The sequence below is a fragment of the Andrographis paniculata genome, unplaced genomic scaffold (assembly GCF_009805555.1).
Source record: "Andrographis paniculata isolate CXL003 unplaced genomic scaffold, ASM980555v1 Contig55END, whole genome shotgun sequence".
Taxonomy (NCBI): Eukaryota; Viridiplantae; Streptophyta; class Magnoliopsida; order Lamiales; family Acanthaceae; genus Andrographis; species Andrographis paniculata.
In genome coordinates this window covers 1,895,963-1,917,702 of record NW_026137590.1, presented here as the reverse complement: position 1 = coordinate 1,917,702, position 21,740 = coordinate 1,895,963, and the positions used below count along the sequence as shown (strand labels likewise).

The following is a 21,740-nucleotide window of genomic DNA, read 5'->3' as shown; positions in this document are numbered from 1 at the left end:
TAATACAACATATACTGTGTTATAAGATATCATATTTGAATAATAACATAATATATTTTGTATAATAAATATATTGTACTATTTATAAAAATAGTTTTTGTTTTAATGACAAATACTAATCAGATCAAATCAGCACCCTCTATTTGGAATAAATTGAATAAAAAAATTGATTTCACCGTACCATGTGCTATGAAGATAAATAACATCTGTTATACATAATACAACATATGTTGTGTTATAAAATATCATATGTTAAATTATAACATAGTATATGTTGTATTACAAATATATTGTACTATTTATAAAAATATTTTTTATTTTTATGACAAATACTAATCATATCAAATCAGCACCCATTGTCTGCGATAAAGAAAAATAAAAAAATTGATTTGACCGTATCAGCATGTGTTATAAAGGTAAATAACATTTGTTATACATAATACAATATATATTGTGTTATAAGATATCATATATTAGATTATAATATAATATATGTTGTATTATAAATATATTGTACTTTTTATAAAAAAAAAATAATAATTATTTTCGTGACAAATACTAATCCGATCAAATCTGCACCCTCTGTCAGTGATAAATAAAATAAAAAAATTGATTTGACGGTACCCGCATGTGTCATGAAGGAAAATAACATTTCTTTATACATAATACAACATAGACTGTGTTATGAGATATCATGTGTTAAATTATAACATAATATATGCTGTATTTTAAATACATTGTACTATGTATAAAAATATTTTTTGCTTTCATAAAAAATACTAATATGATCAAATCAGCACCTCTGTATGGATAAATAAAAATAAAAAAGTTGATTTGAACATACCAACATGTGTCATGAAAATAAATAATATTTTTTAAAATATGTTGTACTATATATAAAAATATTTTTTGCTTTCATGACAAATACAAATCCGATCAAATTAGCACCCTCTATCTGGAATAAATAAAAAAAAATAAAAATTGATTTAACCGTACCAGTATGTGTTATGAAGGTAAATAATATTTTTTATACATAATACAACATATACTGTGTTATAAGATATCATTTGTTAAATTGTAAAATAGAATATGTTGTATTATTACTATATTGTACTATGTACAAAAATATTTTTTGCTTTCATTACAAATACTAATCCGATCAAATCAGCACCCTCTGTCTGTGATAAATTAAAAAAAATTGATTTGGCCGTACCAACATGTGTCATGAAGGTGAATAACATTTCTTTATAGATAATACAACATAAACTGTGTTATAAGATATAATATATTAAATTATAACATAGTATATGTTGTATTATAAATATATTGTAATATGCCTAAAAATATTTTTTTCTTTCATGACAAATAGTAATCCGATCAAATCAGCACCTTGTCTCTGGGATCAATAAAAATAAAACAATTTATTTGACCGTACCAACATGTATCATGAAGATAAATAATATTTTTTTATATAAATAATATTAAATAAACTGTGTTATAAGATATAATATGTTAAATTATAACATTTTATATGTTGTATTATAAATATATTGTACTATGTATAAAAATATTTTTTGTTTTCATTACAAATACTAATCCGATCAAATCAACACCCTCTGTATGTGATAAATAAAAAATAAAAAAATTGATTTGATCCTACCAACATGTGTAATGAAGATAAATAACATTTTTTTATATATAATACAAGATAGACTGTGCTATAAAGTATCATATTTAAATAATAACATAATATATTTTGTATTATAAATATATTGGACTTTTTATAAAAATATTTTTTGTTTTCATGACAAATACTAATCCGATCAAATCAGCACCCTCTGTATGTGTTAAAAAAAAATAAAAAAATTGATTTGACCGTACCAGCATATGTAATGAAGGTAAATAACATTTTTTTATACATAATACAACATAGACTGTGTTATAAAATATCGTGTGTTAAATTATAACATAATATATGTTGTATTTTAAATACATTGTACTATGTATAAAAATATTTTTCGCTTTCATAAAAAATACTAATATGATCAAATCAGCACCTCTGTCTGGATAAATAAAAATAAAAAAGTTGATTTGAACATACCAACATGTGTCATGAAGGTAAATAATATTTTTTTTATATATAATACAACATAAACTATGTTATAAGATATCATATTTAAATAATAACATAATATATTTTGTATAATAAATATATTGTACTATTTAAAAAAATATTTTTTGTTTTCATGACACATACTAATCCGATCAAATCAGCACCCTCTGTCTGGGTTAAAGAAAAAATAAAAAAATTGATTTGACCGTATCGGCATGTGTAATGAAGATAAATAACATTTTTTTTTATACATAATACAACATATATTGTGTTATAAGATATCATGTGTTAAATTATAACATAATATATGTTGTATTATAAATATATTGTACTATGTATAAAAATATTTTTTGCTTTCATGAAAAATACTAATCCGATCAAATCAGCACCCTCTATCTGGGATAAATTAAATAAAAAAATTGATTTAACCGTACCAACATGTGTCACGAAGATAAATAACATTTTTTATACATAATACAACATATGTTGTGTTATAAAATATCATATGTTAAATTATAACATAATATATGTTGTATTATAAATATATCGTACTATTTATAAAAATATTTTTTGTTTTTATGACAAATACTAATTATATCAAATCAACACCCACTGTCTGCGATAAAGAAAAATAAAAAAATTGATTTGACCGTACCAACATTGTTACGAAGGTAAATAACATTTTTTTTACATAATAGAACATAGACTGTATTATAAGATATCATATTTAAATTATAACATATTATATTTTCTATTATAAATATATTAAACTATTAATAAAAATATTTTTTGTTTTCATTACAAATACTAATTCGATCAAATCAGCACCCTCTGTTTGTGATAAATAAAAAAAAAAAAAAATGATTTGACCTTACCAGCATGTGTCATGAAGGTAAATAACATTTCTTTATACATAATACAACATAAACTGTGTTATAAGATATAATATGTTAAATTATAATATAGTATATGTTGTATTATAAATATATTGTACTATGCATAAATTTTTTTTTTACTTTCACGACAAATACTATTCCGATCAAATAAGCACCCTCTGTCTGAGATAAATAAAAATAAAACAATTTATTTGACCGTACCAGCATGTGTCACGAAGGTAAATAATATTTTTTTATACATAATACAACATAGACTGTGTTATAATATATCATATTTAAATTATTACATATTATATTTTTTATTATAAATATATTGTACTATTTATAAAAATATTTTTTTGTTTTTAATACGAATACTTATCCGATTAAATCAGCACCCTCTATCTTACATAAATAAAAATAAAAAAATTGATTTAACCGTACCAACATATGTAATGAAGGTAAATAATATTTTTTATAGATAATACAACGTATATTGTGTTATAAGATATCATGTGTTAAATTATAACATAATATATATTGTATTATAAATATATTGCACTATTTATAAAAATATTTTTTGCTTTCATGAAAAATACTAATCTGATCAAATCAGCACCCTCTATCTGGGATAAATTAAATAAAAAAAATTTATTTAACCGTCCGTATCAGCATGTGTCAGGAAGATAAATAACATTTTTTATACATAATACAACATATACTTTGTTATAAAATATCATATGTTAAATTATAACATAGTATATGTTGTATTATAAATATATTGTACTATATATAAAAATATTTTTTTTTAATGACAAATACTAATCCGATCAAATTAGCACCCACTGACTGCGATAAAGAAAACTAAAAAATTTTATTGGACCATACCTACATGTGTCGTGAAGGTAAATAACTTGTTTTTATACATAATACAACATAGACTGTATTATAAGATATCATATTTAAATTATTACAAATTATATTTTGTATTATAAATATATTGTATTATTTTTAAAAATATTTTTTGTTTTCATTATAAATACTAATTCGATCGAATCAGCACCCTCTGTCTGTGATAAATAAAAATAAAAAAATTAATTTGATCGTACCAGCATGTGTAATGAAGGTAAATACCATTTTTTATACATAATACAATACATATTGTGTTATAAGATATCATATGTTAAATTATAACATAGTATATGTTGTATTATAAATATATAGTACTATGTACAAAAATATTTTCTTCTTTAACAAATACTAATCCGATCAAATCAACACGCTCTGTCTGGGATAAATTAAAATAAAAAAATTGATTTGACCATACCAGCATGTGTTATGAAGGTAAATAACATTTTTTATACATAATACAAAATATACTGTGTTATAAGATATTATATGTTAAATTATAAGATACTATATTTTGTATTATAAATATATTGTACTATTTATAAAAATATGTTTTGCTTTCATTACTAATACTAATTCGATCAAATCGGCACCCTCTGTATGGGATAAATAAAAAAAAAAAAATTGATTTGACCGTAACATGTGTCATAAAGGTAAATAATATTTTTTATACATAATACAACATATATTGTGTTATAAGATATCATTTGTTAAATTGTAACATAGAATATGTTGTATTATTACTATATTGTACTATGTACAAAAATATTTTTTGCTTTCATGACAAATACGAATCCGATCAAATTAGCACCATCTATCTGAGATAAATAAAAATAAAAAAATTGATTTGACCGTACCAGCATGTGTCATAAAGGTAAATAATATTTTTTAAACATAGTAAAATATATATTGTATTATAAGATATAATATGTTAAATTATAACATAGTATATGTTGTATTATAAATATATTGTACTATGTATAAAAATATTTCTTGCTTACATAACAAATACTAATTCGATCAAATCAGCACCATCGCTCTGGGATAAATAAAAATAAAAAAATTGATTTGACCGTACCAGCATGCGTCATGAAGGTAAATAACATTTTTTTATACATAATACAACATAGACTATGTTATAATATATCATATGTTAAATTATAACATAGTATATGTTGTATTATAAATATATTGTACTATGTATAAAAATATTTTTTACTTTCATGACAAATATTAATCCAATCAAATCAGCACCCTCAGTCTGGTATGAATAAAAATAAAATAATTAATTTGACTGTACCAGCATGTGTAATGAAGGTAAATACATTTTTTATACATAATACAATATATATTGTGTCATAAGTTATCATAGGTTAAATTATAACATAGTATATGTTGTATTATAAATATATTGTATTATATATAAAAATATTTTTTACTTTCATGACAAATAATAATTCAATCAAATCAGCACCCTATGTTTGGGATATATAAATATATAAAAAAAGAAATTATATATAATACAACATATACTGTATTATAAGATATCATATGCTAAATTATAATATAATATATGTTGTATTATAAATATATTGTACGATGTATAAAAATATTTTTCGTTTTCACGATAAATATTAATCCGATCAAATCAGTATCCTTTGTTTGAGATAAATAAAATTAAAGAAAATTATTAGAACAAAGAAAGTATTACCTTAAATACACTTTATCTTAACTAAAACGGGTCATTTTCCATAAGACGATAGGAACATTAAAATAAAATTTTTGTAAACATATCTTAAAATTTGGAAGCGTTAGGAAAGATCCCGCGAGGCAAAAATGACTGGGTCATGCGTGAGGAACACACGAAAAAAGACGACCGGTTTTTTTTATCGGAAAAGACGACCGGTTTTTTGTTGTGGGTACGTAGGGGGACAAAAGCCACGTAGGTGGGCTCCACCACCGCCTTATATAATGATTATGGGCCCCACAACCACAATGCCTTTAATTAGTTCTGCAGCGCCAACCCTCATGGAGTATGTCCCAACTAGTCCATAAACTCGTACTCCACTTGTCTTACGTGTATATGTCACATGTACGTAAATATGAAAAGTTTTAAAAATATATACTAATAAAATTAATTATAAATTATAAATATAAATATAATTGAAATATATAATTATTTTTTAAAATATATATATATATGTATAACGGATAAAAATAGAAATGGTGATATAATATATAGACGGGTGAAGGTATTATGTAAGATATAAATAAAGAATAAACAGACACTGTGACATAATATTTTTTGTTACTCCCTCCGTTCCGCAAGAAAAACATCGTTCTTCTTTTGTATTGTAAATTAAAAGAGTATTTATTATATTAGGTAGGTAGTACAGTTACTAACTTAAGAAATAGTACTCTTGTTTTGAGACGGATTAAAATAAAAAATAGAATTCTTATTATGGAATTGAGTGGGTATTACCTTTGTTTAGAAAGAAAAGTATCATTGATTTCTGCTTGTAGATTCTTTAATATTAATTATTATATTAATACGTAGTACAAATAAAAAAATAAAAATATTAATATTAACATTTTATAATACAAATATAATGATATTTATGAAGTAAATTATAAAAATATAAAAATATTTTTAATGATAAATAAAATGATACACAAAAATAAATTAAATTATAAGATAAAATAATAGTATCAAATTGTTAACTTTTGTTTAGTGATAATATATGCATACGTTATATTTGTTTAATAATATTTATAAAAAAAAATTCAATAATAAAAAATAAATTAAGTGAACAATCCCATTATTATTATTATTATTATTAAAAAAAAAAAGGGCAAAGAGAACAAATTTATATTCTTCTATTTATTTTTATGATCTTATGTTCTTTTCCTTTTGTACTTTTAACTCTAAAGATTGAGGCAGGCCTTTCGAACCTTATTAAACTCAATATTTTTTTATTTTTTATTTTATCTAATATCTATATATATAGATTACTTATATTCTTAAATTTAGCTATACATTATATATGTAAAAAAATAATTAATGAAAAAAGAATATCATATTCAAATTTTAATTTTAATTTAAAATAGTATCTAAAAAATTGTTTTTTAATTGAAAATGCTAATTCAATAATACTTTATATTACATCAAATATCTACTCCTTTGTCCCGAATAAATTATGAAGTAGATAAGAAAATTTATGTAAAATATAATCAATAAGTAATTAAGAAGTATATTACTAAAAATATTTATTATATAATAACAATAGTTATAGATTAAAATTTTAAAAAAAATTATAAATTTCAAATTTCAAATATGATTAATGTATATATAATTATATTTTTTAAAAATTACAAATTATGTGAAACGAATCGAAATGACAAAAATAAATATTTTATGTGAAACAGAGAAAAAATTATTTATTTTAATCTTTTTAATTATTTTCAAACTAATTTAAATATTCAGAACATATCTACATGGACTCCTATGTTGTTTATTGACTTTTTATAATGTCTTTAATTTAATATTCCATATATAATTTTATTTTATGTATGGGTATTTTATAATTAAATGATTTATATATACATGTAAAATTATAGAAGTTACTTTTATATAAAAAATTTCTTATTTTTATAAAGTTATGAAGATATTTTTTAAATAAATTATTATTATTATTATTATTATTATTATTATTATTAACTCAAAAAAAAAGAATTCTGAATGAATTTTAAAATGTCTAAATCCAACATTAATAATAATAATAATAATAATAATAATAATAATAATAATAATAATAATAATAATAATAATAAATTTATTATTTTTATTATACTTATATTTATCACTATATTAATTATTCAAAGTAGTACACATGTGTTTAATTTCTATTTGAAATAGATTTCAAATAAATTTTATCATAAAATATCAAGATTCAAACTAACATTTCAATTTCAAACAAAATCAAACAAATTCATAAATAATATTCTAATCATTTTCTTTAATGTAGAAGTAAAATCAATTTTATTTTATTTTATTTTATTTTTATTATTATTTTTTTTATAGAATTGAAAAATATACTATCCTAGTCTATTTAAATAATCTTAATTTTCATTTAGAATTGTTTCACTTAAACAAACTATTTTCATTATATGTCTACCTAGTCTTTCATGAATTACCAATTTATCCAACTCTTACTTTTCTATTTTCATTATACTTTATAAACTAATATAAATTGGACGAAAAGAGTATTTTTTTTTCTTAATTTATTACTCTCTCCGTCCCATAAATATATTTTTAACTGGATTGGATATAAAATTTAAGGAATATTGATATTATATTGGTAGTTGGTAAAAAATATGGGTAAAAGACTTTTTTGCCCATGTGAGTGTATTAGTGTAAAAAGTAGTGACAATTATGTAATAGAAAACATGAAAAGATGAGGGTAATTTTATGGTGATATGATTATTTATGGAAATAAAACTATTGTTTTGAGACGGACAAAAATGATAAACAAGACTATTGTATTAAGACAAAGGAAGTATAAAATTTTATTGATACATTTAAGTGGAACAATTGTAGTATAATTTTCTTTTAAGTGTAAAAATTATATTAGATTCATCAGCGAATATAGTATAAATAAATTTAGAAAAAAACAAAACAAAATGAACTTTTCTTTATATGGTGTTATCAGGTGTGTTTGTTTGAGGGATTTGTTTGGATTTTTACTATTCATCCTATTTTTTCTCTCAAAAACATCAAATCAAACACCTATTTTTTATTTTTTATATTATACTAAAAATCAATTTTACATTCAAAATATCACATCAACACCTATTTATATCACATCATATAACTATTCAAATTTAAAATTTTTAGTATTCAAATTCCAATCCAAAATCCAAACCCACAAACAAACACACAAACTAAATTAGTAAACAAACACACTTAAAAAAGGGAGTATTATTTATTAAGTTTATTAAGTTAGATTTGATTAAGGGTTTATTGGTTATTTTTTTAGTTTGGATTTGTGTTATACTCTCAATAATTTTTATGATCTTAGCTATTTTATAAAATTTTATGCTTTGTTTTAATTAAATAGTCGGTTTTCATTTTTTTAATACCATGCAACCATATGATTTGATATAATATATATATATATATATAATTTTTTCTCTTAAATAAAATCAAGATTAAAAAGACTAGTTTATAATATGCAAATTTTCTTTTAAATAAATATAGTCACATACATTCAAAAATCTCTAATTGTGCTCTTTTAGTGTTTTAAAATTTTTGAAATTTTTATTATCAATTTAGTGAAAATTTATGAAAGTATTTTTAGAAAGTACAAATATTATTTGGATAAGATAATTTTATTATTTTGTTTGAGAAAAATAAAATTGTATTATTGAAAAATAAGTGTGTTTGTTTTGTGAGATTATTGGAAAGAAAATTTTTTTATGTGAGGTACAAGAAATTGTGTATGAAATATAAAAATAATTAATGTGTGTAGTGTATTAATTTTTTTAAGAAAACGTGTGAAGAAAAAAATAGATAAAGAACAAAAGTTAATTATGTTAATCATATAAATGTATAGTTTTTTTTTTCTATATTATGTTTTATTTTATAAAAAATATTATACATATTAAATATATTTTCGTGAAGTATAAATATATTCTCTCCGTCCGACTGAAAGAGTTACATTTAGTTTTTGCATCATTATACTTAACATTAAAAATATTCTTATATTTATATATTTTTTATACAAATACTAATAGAAGTATTTTTATCTTTTTTTCTTTGATTTGTATTATGTTATAATATAATAGTAAATATTAACAAAACAATATTTCATTCAAACAACTAATTAGCTTATCGTCCTTAGAATATTCACGGGCGTGTATACTTTTTATTTGAAAATAAAATTATCACGGTTCAATTTATATAATTTTAATAAAAATATATTAATTTTTTTTTTCACAAAATGTATAATATCAAAATCTCTTTAAATCAAAATTTAAATTAAAACTTTAATCTCAAACCAAAATCAAATAAACCTTAACTTAAAATGGAAAAAAAAAAAAAAAAAAAAAAACTAAAGTTTATCAATGAACAAATATTATTATTTGAATAATATAATTATTATAATGAAATTAATGGCAAAACACACTTACATTACCCTTTAATACAGTTTTGGTGTGTTTCTTTATCAATTTTTTTTTTTATTATTTGGAATTTGTATTATTAGAAATATATATATTCATAAAATATCTTATAAAATACTCTCTCCGTCTCAAACACCATACAACATTTCCTTTTTGGTATGTCCCAAACACCCTGCAACATTTCCAAAATAAAAAATAATTAATTATACTTAATCTCTACCCCACACTTTATCGCATCCCATCACCCAAATAAAAAATATATATATACATTTTTCTCTCCATCACATCACTTAATTTCTAAATTATTATACTTAATACTACCCACCTAAAAACTCGTGCCCAAAACAAATGTTGCACCTTGTTTGAAACGAAGGGAGTATTATTTTAATATCAAATTCAAATCAAAATTTTCAAAAATCAAACCCAAAGAAACACACTAAAAATATTTATTCCGATAAAAAAAAAAAAACATAAAATATTTATTATAGCTTATCTTTATATATACATTAATACTCATTTATGTCATATTTAAACTTTGATTGTGTTATTTTTTAATTTAAATTTTCTTTTATTGGAATAATATTTTAAATATAACAGTATTTATGAAATACAATAATATATTTTTTTTTTGTAAAAAATCACATAATTATACAATAAAAATACTGAAATCAAACTACAGAAATAATAAAACCAAATTATAGGAATATTCATTATATTGATTAATACGAAAACAAATTAATACATATTATAGACATGGCTTAATTTATACTCCATCCGTCCCACTTACCATGTCCATATTGCCGTTTTTATCCGTTCCACATCTCATGTTACTTTTTTTTTTTGGAAAATAATTACCCATCTTAATTTTATTTTAATTTTTTTAAATTTTAATTAAACTAATTAGTTATCTTAATCTTAATTTATAATGATTTATATTATAAATTAATTATTTTCACTAATATATTATTAATTATCTATTAATTATATTTATTCTAAATTTTCGTAACTACCGAGATGAAAACATCATAATGTTGTATTTTAATAAAAATACATATACATTATAAATAAAATTGATTTAGAAAAAAAAAAAAAAAAAAAAAAAAGTTTAGGGATGTAATGAAAAAATAAAATTGGTGGGAATTTGTAACCACTTTCTTGGATCCTGCACCAAACATGCCTTATTGTGTCCAATCCATCATAATCAATTGGTTCTTGAGCGCTCCTGGGATCTCAGCTCCAGATCCATCCACACCATTGACAGCAAGTATCATCCACCCTGGAGTTGGGAACCCGGGAGTCCCAAAGATCTACTTACCAAATTGCTGATGGGCCAAAAATAAAAGCAAACAAGGAATGATGAAAAGTATGGAGGGGGAAAACAAAAGAGAAAGAGAAAAAAGAAATTCAAGAAATCCAAAAGTATTAGTGAATAGTGAGGCAACAAAAAAGAGTTTGAGTGAGAGAGAAAGAGTTTGGGATAGAAAGAGAAACAACAAAGCAAAAGAGGCACAAACATTCTTGGCATTGCAATGTGAAAAAATAAATTGCAAGAACAAAAGATTCAAAATTTTGAACAAAAATGGACTTCAATATTGTTTTAGGACTAGGAATTACAAGAGCTATTCTTTAAGGGTGTGTTTGTTCGGGGTTTGGATTTTGAATTGGAATTTGAATAGTAAAAATTTTAAATTTAAATAGTTGTACGATGTGATATAAATAGATGTTGATGTGATGTTTTGAATGTAAAATTAATTTTTTAGTATAATATAAAAAAAAATGTTTGATTTGATATTTTGAAAAAAATAAATAGAATGAACAATGGATTGAAAATCCAATCCCCCAAACAAACACACCGTAAGTGTGCATTGGATCAACTATAGAGTAATCTCTAATCTTCAATTGCATAAACTCCTAATTGAACTTAATAGTACACAAATTAGATGTGACAAAACAGGTCACATTAAGGGTGTATTTGTTTAAAGGATTTTGTGGAATTTCTACATGCAAAATTCTTTTTTAAAAAATATCAAATCAAATACTGATTTTTTATTTTTTATTTTTATAGTATACTAAAAATTAATTTTACATTAAAAAATTACATCAATTTTTATTTACATCATATAATTATTCAAATTCAAAATTTTTACTATTCCAAACTCAATCCAAAATCCAAACTTTCAAACAAACACACCCTTAAACAAATCATGCGTGACAAACAAAATTCAAAAATATTGAAAATTTGAGCTTATGATTTTATGGTTACGAATCTACTCCACCAAATCATCCATTGCCAGACGATTTAAACTCATTTTGGTGCTATGTAAGTTGGATTTAAGTGGAAGAAACTCTAGACTATATTTACATATACATATATACATATTTTTCTGTAAATTGTGATACTATTCATTGATATTATTTTTTAAAAAATAAATATTATATTGGATACTTATTTTTTTGTTCTTTGAAATATTATATTAAATGCATCCAATTTTTTATTATTTAAAAAATTCTTAGAAACTTCAAAACCTTTCTAAAGAAAACCCTAATTATTGAGATAAGAAATCTTGGGTTTGAGCCCTTACTTGAATCTAAACATTATCTAAAAGTTAATTTATGATGTTTTGACTTTATGCTATTGAATTGAAGATTAATTACTTTAAAGTAAGTATATATACTAAAATTTTTCATTAGATCATTTATCCTTAATTTATACTCCCTCCGTTCCACAACTATAGTCTGAGTTGTGTTCGCCACGAGATTTAAGGAATATTGATACTAGTGGGTAAAAAACATAGGTAAAAGATTTTTTTGCCTTTGTGAGTGTATTAGTATAAAAAGTAGTGGTAATTGTGTAATAATAATGAAAAAATAAAGATAGTTTTATAATGATATAATTATTTGTGAAAATAAAATTATTGTTTTGAGACGAACAAAAATAATAAATATAATTATTGTATTAGGACGGAGGGAGTACATTACAATATTACTCCATTAGAATGGCTAGAAAAAAACAAATCAGGAATGTACGTTGTGCATGTTGATAGTTTTATCAATCATATGAAATTCTTTCAAATTTATGGATTATTAAAAAAATATTTTCTTAATTTAAACTAAAACTATATTTTTTTTATTATTTTATTTGTACCATATTTAAGTTTTCATTTATGTCGAAATAAAAATAATTAATATAAAAATAATTATATATTAATGCTTAAAATATTTTTAACTTTTATATAAATAATAAATATACTATTAGATAAAATACATATTACATGAATGTTAAAACTATTTTACACATTTTTATTTACTAATAAAATAATATTATTTATTAATCTAATACAAAAATTCAAAGGATTATATTAGTCCGGACTGAATGAAGTATTAGGCTTTGGTTATTTATATAAAACTTTTTATGCAGTTTTTATAATTTTCATAAAAATATTTACAAAATACTCCTATTACATTCTATATACTACTTTATTTTTATTTTTTATTTTTTTTTAAAGAAAGAACACAAGTGAAAACAAATACTACATTGTATTTTAAATTTTGTTCATAGTATTATATTTTGGTGTGTTCCCTCCCATGAGGCCTGAAAAAAACAAACCTACAAACCTTTTCTTCCATCCCCACCTTATATCACTCACTCACTCTCTCTCACACTAAACTCAACTTTCTCACTCTATATTTCCACTCCATTCCACCACCACAATAGCCCCTCAAAAACATGACCCTTTTCTCCCTTCTCCTCCCCATACAATTCTTGATCCTCATCACACCACCACCGCCGGCGGCGGCGGAGGAGGCGGCGCCGCCCCTCCAAATCCTCCCCCTTCTCGCCATAAAATCCTCCCTCAAAGACCCTCTCAACTCATTCAAAGACTGGGACCCTACAACCGCCTTCTCCCGGCCCGGCCCGAACCCGGCCTGGTGCCGCTGGTCCGGCGTCGGCTGCGACCGCCGGACCCGCCACGTCACCACGTTGGACCTGTCGGGACGAAACCTGTCGGGAACCTTACCGGACGACATTAAATACCTCTCCCATTTGCGCCGCCTCAATTTGAGCAATAACTACCTCGCCGGCCGTTTTCCGGCCGCCGTGTTCCATCTCCGGCGTCTCCGTACGATCGACGTCAACCATAACTGCTTCAATTCGAGCTTTCCGGCTGGCCTGTCGGCCCTCGAATCCCTCACGTTTCTGAATGCTTACAGCAATTGCTTCACCGGACCGTTGCCGGACGAGGCTGTCGGCCTGAGGAATCTCGAGTATCTCAACCTCGGCGGGAGTTATTTCCGGGGAGAAATTCCGGCGAGCTATGGAAGCTTCTCGAAGCTCAGGTATTTGTTCTTGCAGGGGAATTCCCTGTCGGGGAATATTCCGGGGAATCTCGGCGCCCTGAAAAATCTCGAGCATATGGAATTGGGGTACAATGCCTTCGCCGGAGGACTTCCGGCGGAGCTTTCGAACGTGTCGAATTTGGTCTACCTTGACATCTCGTCGGCGAAGCTGTCGGGAAATCTTCCGGGAGAGTTTGGCAGGCTAAGGAAGATGGAGACATTGCTGCTGTACGAGAATTCCCTCTCGGGATCGATTCCGGCGAGGTGGTCTGAAATGGAAGCGCTGCGGATTCTCGACTTGTCGAATAACAAACTTTCCGGCGAGATTCCGGCCAGTTTTTCAGACATGAAACGGCTCATTACATTGAATTTGATGAACAACAATCTGACAGGGGAAATTCCACGGGGAATCGGGGATCTACCTGATTTAGAATCCCTGTCTTTGTGGAACAATTCCTTGTCGGGTTTCTTGCCTCAGGGATTGGGATCCAATTCCAGGCTGCAAAAGCTCGACGTCTCGTCGAATTCGCTGTCCGGTCCGATCCCCCGGAACCTCTGCCTCGGCGACAGATTGATCAAACTTATTCTGTTTTCGAACAAATTTGTCGGCGAGATTCCTACATCGTTGTCAAATTGCGTGTCGCTTTACCGGTTTCGGATTCAGGACAACCACCTTAACGGCTCGATTCCTCGGGGATTTGGCCGCCTGCCGAATCTCACTTACTTCGAGTTAAGCAAGAACATGTTTACGGGTTTGATACCCGATGACATTGGAAATGCGGCAAAATTGGAGTTCTTGAATGTGTCCGAGAATCGATTCGATTCCCGGCTGCCGGAAAATATCTGGAAGGCTCCGAGTTTACAAATTTTTGCGGCGAGCGCGGCAGGGCTGATCGGTGGAATCCCCAATTTCGTCGGGTGTCGAAACTTTTATCGAATCGAGCTCGATCGGAATAATTTGAGTGGTAGCATTCCCTGGGACATTGGCCATTGTGAGAAGCTGATTTCGTTGAACTTAAGGAGGAATTCCCTGTCGGGGATCATCCCCTGGGAAATTACGACGCTGCCGTCGATTACCGACGTCGATTTGTCGCATAATGTGCTGACCGGAGCTATTCCCACGAGTTTTAATAACTGCACAACGCTTGAAAATTTTAATGTTTCTTATAATCGATTGACGGGCCCTCTTCCGTCGTCAGGGTTGTTGTTTTCGAGCCTCCACCCGTCGTCGTTCACCGGAAACGACGGCCTGTGCGGCGGAGCTACTAAAAAGCCCTGTTTGGAAGAGAACGGCGCCGCCGCGCCGGCGGAAATCCGGCGCCGGCGGAAGAAGACCGCCGGGGCGATTGTGTGGATAGTGGCGGCGGCGATTGGGATCGGGTTGTTTATTCTTATCGCCGGGAGCAGGTGTTTCCAGGCGACGGCGGCGTACGGCCGGGGATTGTCGAGCACCCAGGATTCCGGCGGGCCGTGGAGTCTGACGGCTTTTCAACGGCTGAATTTCACGGCGGAGGATGTGGTGGAAGCCGTCGACGACGGCGGCGGCGGCGGGGAGAAGATTCTAGGGATGGGGTCGGCCGGGACGGTGTACAAGGTAGAGATGCCCGGCGGGGAAGTGATCGCGGTGAAGAAGCTTTGGCGGCAGCAGAAGGAGGCGGCGGCCGAGGCGGTGGCGGGGAGGAGGCGGCGCGGCGGCGTGGTGGCGGAGGTGGAGGTTCTGGGCAATGTCCGGCACCGGAATATCGTCCGGCTGCTGGGGTGGTGCAGCAACGGGCGGCGGACGATGCTGTTGTACGAGTACATGGAGAACGGCAGCCTGGCGGAGCTCCTCCACGGCCGGAGGAAGGGCGGCGGCGATTGGGCGGCGAGGTACAAGATAGCGATGGGAGTGGCGCAGGGGCTGTGCTATCTTCACCACGACTGTGACCCAGTGATCGTGCACCGCGATCTGAAGCCGTCCAATATTTTATTGGACGGTCAGATGGAGGCGAGAGTGGCGGATTTCGGCGTGGCTAAGCTGTTTCAGTATAATGAATCAATGTCCGTCATCGCCGGATCCTACGGCTACATTGCACCCGGTATGTCGTCTCTCTACGCTTTTCTTTTCCGTACTAATCAATATTACTTCTTTTTTTTTTTTCATTCAATTTATATACTTTTATGTCTTGATCGGACATAAATTTTTTTTAAAAAATGGATAAAAATAAAAATAAAAATAAGTTTAGACTACAATAAAAAAAATAAAAAATAAATAAAATTAGACCACAAAGAGAGTATTTCTTTCTCCTACAAAATTATGCATTTTTTAAAATATATTACAGTATTTTATTTATATCATTTAAGTTTAGTAATATTTTTATATTATACTCTCTGTCAATCTTAATTGAAAATAATATTTTTATTATTTTCGTTTATTTTATTTTAAAGTATCAATATCATATTTTAAATAAAGTAATAACATTTATTACTCTCTCTGTTCCACATAACATGTTCACGTTGTCGTTTCTGTCCATCCCACGTACCATATCACTTTCCTTTTTTGAAAAATGATTATAAACTTTAATCTCATTTTAAACTTTTTAATTTTATTTTTTTTAAAATTTTAATTAAAATAATTAGTTATGTTAATCTTAATTTATAATTATTTATATTATACAATAATTATTTTTACTAATACATTCTTAATTATCTACTAATTACATCCTCTTAAAATTAATGTAGCAGACACGGTATGTAAAATGGAGAAAGTACTAAAATACTCTTCATTTTCACTTAAACTGAAAGATAAAAAATATTAAAATTTTTTACACACTTTATTAACTAATAAAATACTATTATTAATCTATTACAAAATACCAAAAATTCTTTTGTTTTGATACGAAGAGAATATTATATTTAAGTTTCCAATTAATATAATATTATATGAATTTGTCCAGCTTGCCTAACATGTTAGTATTAATTATTAATTTTGTATTAAGTTTTGATTGTATAATTTTCTCCGAGTAAAGCTATATATAATTTTCTTTAATTTATTTTTACTAATATTTACAAAATATTATTGTCTTTTTAAAATATTATATCAATAATTTTATTGATACATCAAACACAATTTTAATATTTATTTATATAAATTAGATATTTTACTATTGTTCTTATTATTAAAATGATTTAAATCACATACTATATTATTATATACTTTTTAATTAATTGTTACAAAAATAAACATAGCAAAAGAGATTTTGTGTATAGGAAAATTGACGTCTACTTGAGATTTATTCTTTTGTAGTTTTGAATAATCTTGAATTGAAATTAATATTATTTAAATTATTCATTTTTTAATAAATTTTTTGTTTGTTTTTTTTTGTGATTTTAAATTATACATTTTTCAATAAATTTTTCTTGTGTCTAAATAAATTATACATTTTTTAATAAACTTTCTTGTTTTCACTACAAAAAAATAGTATATTTGTAGCGGAATTCCATTCATAAAGTTCACGTAGCTAACATAATTCTATCACTAATTTCGTCTCTAATATTACTAGTAACGGAAAAAATGGATTTAAGAACGAAAAAATCTAGTTACAAAATTGATATTTTTTTGTAGTGTTTGTTTTGAATATTTCAAATATTTAATATTTTAAATAAAATATATTGACCCAAGCTTTACTTAAGTTTATAAAAAAAACATAAGCTAAACTTATGTAAAAAAAAAAAATACAATTACTATTGAATACTCAATTCCAACTTTGTTTTCAATTTAAGTAATCAATTAATTTATTTTTTTTGCAGAATATGCTTATACACTTCAAGTGGATGAAAAGAGTGACATATACAGTTTCGGAGTGGTGTTAATGGAAATTTTGACCGGAAAAAAATCCGTGGACTCTGAATTTGGGGAAGGTAACAATATAGTAGACTGGTTGAGGTCCAAAATCAAGCCTAACACAACCACGACAACAATAACAACAACAATTGACCATGTATTAGACGAAAATCTTGTCTCTATGAGTGGCTCGCCTAAGGAAGAAATGATGCTTCTCCTTAGGGTTGCATTGTTATGTACTAGTCGAAATCCGGCCGATCGACCATCCATGAGGGATGTTGTGTCGATGCTACACGAGGCCAAGCCAAAGGGGAAGTGCCGTGGGGAGGGCGTGCCCGATGACTCGTGGGACTTTAAGAAGCCGGAAACCGGGAATGGGATTCATTGTTGATGTATATTTTTTAGGGCTTTTTTTTTTTTTTTTTTTTTTTTCCGAGGGTTTCTTCTTGTTGTTTAAATTTGGATTGGGTTTAGGGTTTAATTTTTGAGATTAAGATTGTGGAGTGGGTATAGAAAAGGGGTTGGTTTAATGTATCTATTTGATTTGTGGAATGTTGTCAAGTGTTGTTTTTTGTTGCCTAGATTAGGGCGTGTTTAAGATCAAGAATTTTGTAGAGAAGAGGTTGGTTTAATGTATCAATTTATGGCTATGTTGGTACAAAATGATACTCTATTCATCCCGCCGCAGATGATTTTTTTTTTTTTTTTTTAAGATGACCCATTTATATTTTTAGTAAATTTATCCATCTTAAATATATTTAAAAATATAAATTAATTTAATTAAATTTCTAATCTCTTACACGTAGGACTTACTCAATACTCTTTTATTTCTACGTCTCTCCTCAATAAGTAAGTATTTAAAACTTCTTATTTTTAATAAAATTAGTTTTAAGTTAATTATAAATAAATTAATTAATTTTTTATTTATTTATATTATATAAAATTTTATTCTCTACAAAATAATATTCATATTGTATATATTTTATTAATTTATAATGCTAAAAATATTTAAAATACCAACAACATTACTCATATAAAAATATAAAATAATATCATAACTTATTATTAATAACTTATTAATTGAATTTATGAAAAAAAATTATAATTTATTTCAAAAGATTTCATTTTATAGAAAAAAGATTTATTATTTTTTTCTCAAATCTTCTCGTCTGTCTCTGTGGCCAGTCATTACACTATTCCCCAGGATTTGAGGGTTCACAATGTATATAATACTCTCTTCTCTCTCTCCATAAACTAATATTCTAATTTTTTTTATTTGGGATGTTCAACAACTATTATCCTATTTTCTTTTTTAAGTATAAATTTTACATTTTTACTTTTTATTTATTTATTACTTTTAATCTCTACCGTACACTTAAGGACAAATTTGTCCATTCATAACAAAAAGACAATCACCTAAAAAAACCGTGCAAATATACTTTAGGACAATAGAACGGAGGGAGTAGAATTTTATAGTAGTCTTATTATTATTATAAACTTATAAATTTGTGTGTATATATATACACGAATAAATGATAATTAATTTTTTTTATTACATTTCTTCAAGTTAAATTATCTATTTTATCAAATAAAATGCTAATTATTTTTCATTTTTTTTTAGAGTAATTCAATTTATCTACAATCCAATTTTCTATTATTCAAATTCAAATACAAAATAAAAGCCCGATAAACAAAACGCACACAACCTAGGATGCCCGAAGCAGCAACGTAGATATAAAATATTTTATTATTTATTTACGGAAAAGAGTCAACCCCCGTAATAATTATAGGCATGAATTAATGTAACAAAATCATCATGTGCCCTATACCCACGCCAGCCCCTCAATCCTCATCATACACTCTATTTACACATATATCTTTAAATTTTAAATAAATAAATAAATATAAGGGAGAGTTGATTTTCAGTCCCTGTCAGTGGTGTTGGATTTAAATTCAGTCTCTATTACTAAAAAATTGACCTGCACTCCCTCCTTTTTAATATTGGTTTAATTTCAGTATCTATTTTTTATTTTTCCATTTGTCAGCCTAGTATATATTTGATGTACCTTTAAAATATATTCAAATACTCTCAAAATTATTTTATATACTTATAATATACTCCACTCTACATATGCTACATTTCGCTCTACCTAAGTTGTTCCACCGATATACTTCTGTTTACCTTATGTATACTTTTGTTTGTGTATTTTAAAATAATTAAAATAAAGATAAAAAAACAAAAATTACAATTACAATCACATTTTATTGTAGAGTAAGACGGAAAATTATACCTCTTTTTCGTGCTAAGATTGTAAATAAATCAAATAATTTTATTCGATTTGATATTTGATTCAAATTTATGATTCGAATTTGAATAGATTTATTTTATTTGATTCAAATATGAATGGAATAAAGATAAAAATTTTATTATTCGATTCCATATTCGTAAATATTCAATTCAATAATAAAAAAATACATACATAGTATAAAATGTAGCATACATATATGTATTAAAAACTAAATTTATTAAGTATAATAATTTTAAAATTTTATATAAATAAATAAATAATATCATTAAAATTATATCATGATATTTATATTTATGTTAAAGTACGAAAATCTTTTATGTGTCAATATAAAATTTTGTATTTTATTATCAAGTTGTCTTAATATTATTGTTATATTTTTAATTTAAAAATCTAAATCGAATCGGATAAGACAAAAATGAATCACATCTTAAATTAAATATTTAATATTGAAATCAAATTGAATATTTGGAGTAATTTATAAATTATTTAGAATCGAATACATATATCATTTTAAGATTCAAAACAAATCGCATATCGAATCGAATAGTAGAATATTTTCAGGATTCAATAGAATATTGCAATATGTATGTTTGTTCATAGTTGTGTGTTCATTTCCATTTTGGTAATTTATGCCTATATTATTAAAGTTGGATTTTATACTTTGGCATATTTTAGAGTAAATAATACTGCAATATTTAAATTTTATATGTGGAATTGATGATCTTAGTAACTTTATTCGGAATTGTCTAGGTTTTTGGGATTAAATTGGAGGAAGTAAATAGAGTACATGTTTATTTCTGTCTATAGGTTATGGTAGTTCTCCGATGTTATTTCTTAATAATTCTGCAAATAGTTAGAGTTATGCATAGAGTTTTTATAAATTCGCCGAAAGTATAATGGGTTGCTCACGATATACTCCCAATAAGAGTATATATACCGTCATAATATTCATGAAAATACCCCTAATTAAAATGTATACGCTCATACGTGTTTGTCAATATAATCATAAAAGGTGTGTTTCTTTATGTTATTCTTATATTTTTGTTGAGCTACGTAGATGACCTTACATATACCTGAACGCAGCTCATCTCTGGCTCATGGTGAGAGATGATCTTGAATCCATAAGATGACGCCATCAAAGTAATACGCTATATTACGATCCTTTGGTCTAAATGTTTGTCTAGTGTTACGCT

General features: G+C 26.5%; 1 protein-coding gene across 1 annotated transcript; it reads left to right on the top strand.

Annotated features, from left to right (window-relative positions):
- The first annotated feature begins 13,701 nt into the window (after positions 1-13,701).
- On the top strand, positions 13,702-18,913 carry LOC127256121 (leucine-rich repeat receptor-like protein kinase TDR). The gene is made up of 2 exons (XM_051281960.1): positions 13,702-16,493; positions 18,205-18,913. Exons 1-2 carry the CDS (start codon positions 13,805-13,807, stop codon positions 18,627-18,629), a joined length of 3,114 nt encoding a protein of 1,037 aa, XP_051137917.1. The 5' UTR covers positions 13,702-13,804; the 3' UTR covers positions 18,630-18,913.
- Positions 18,914-21,740: the final 2,827 nt, after the last annotated feature.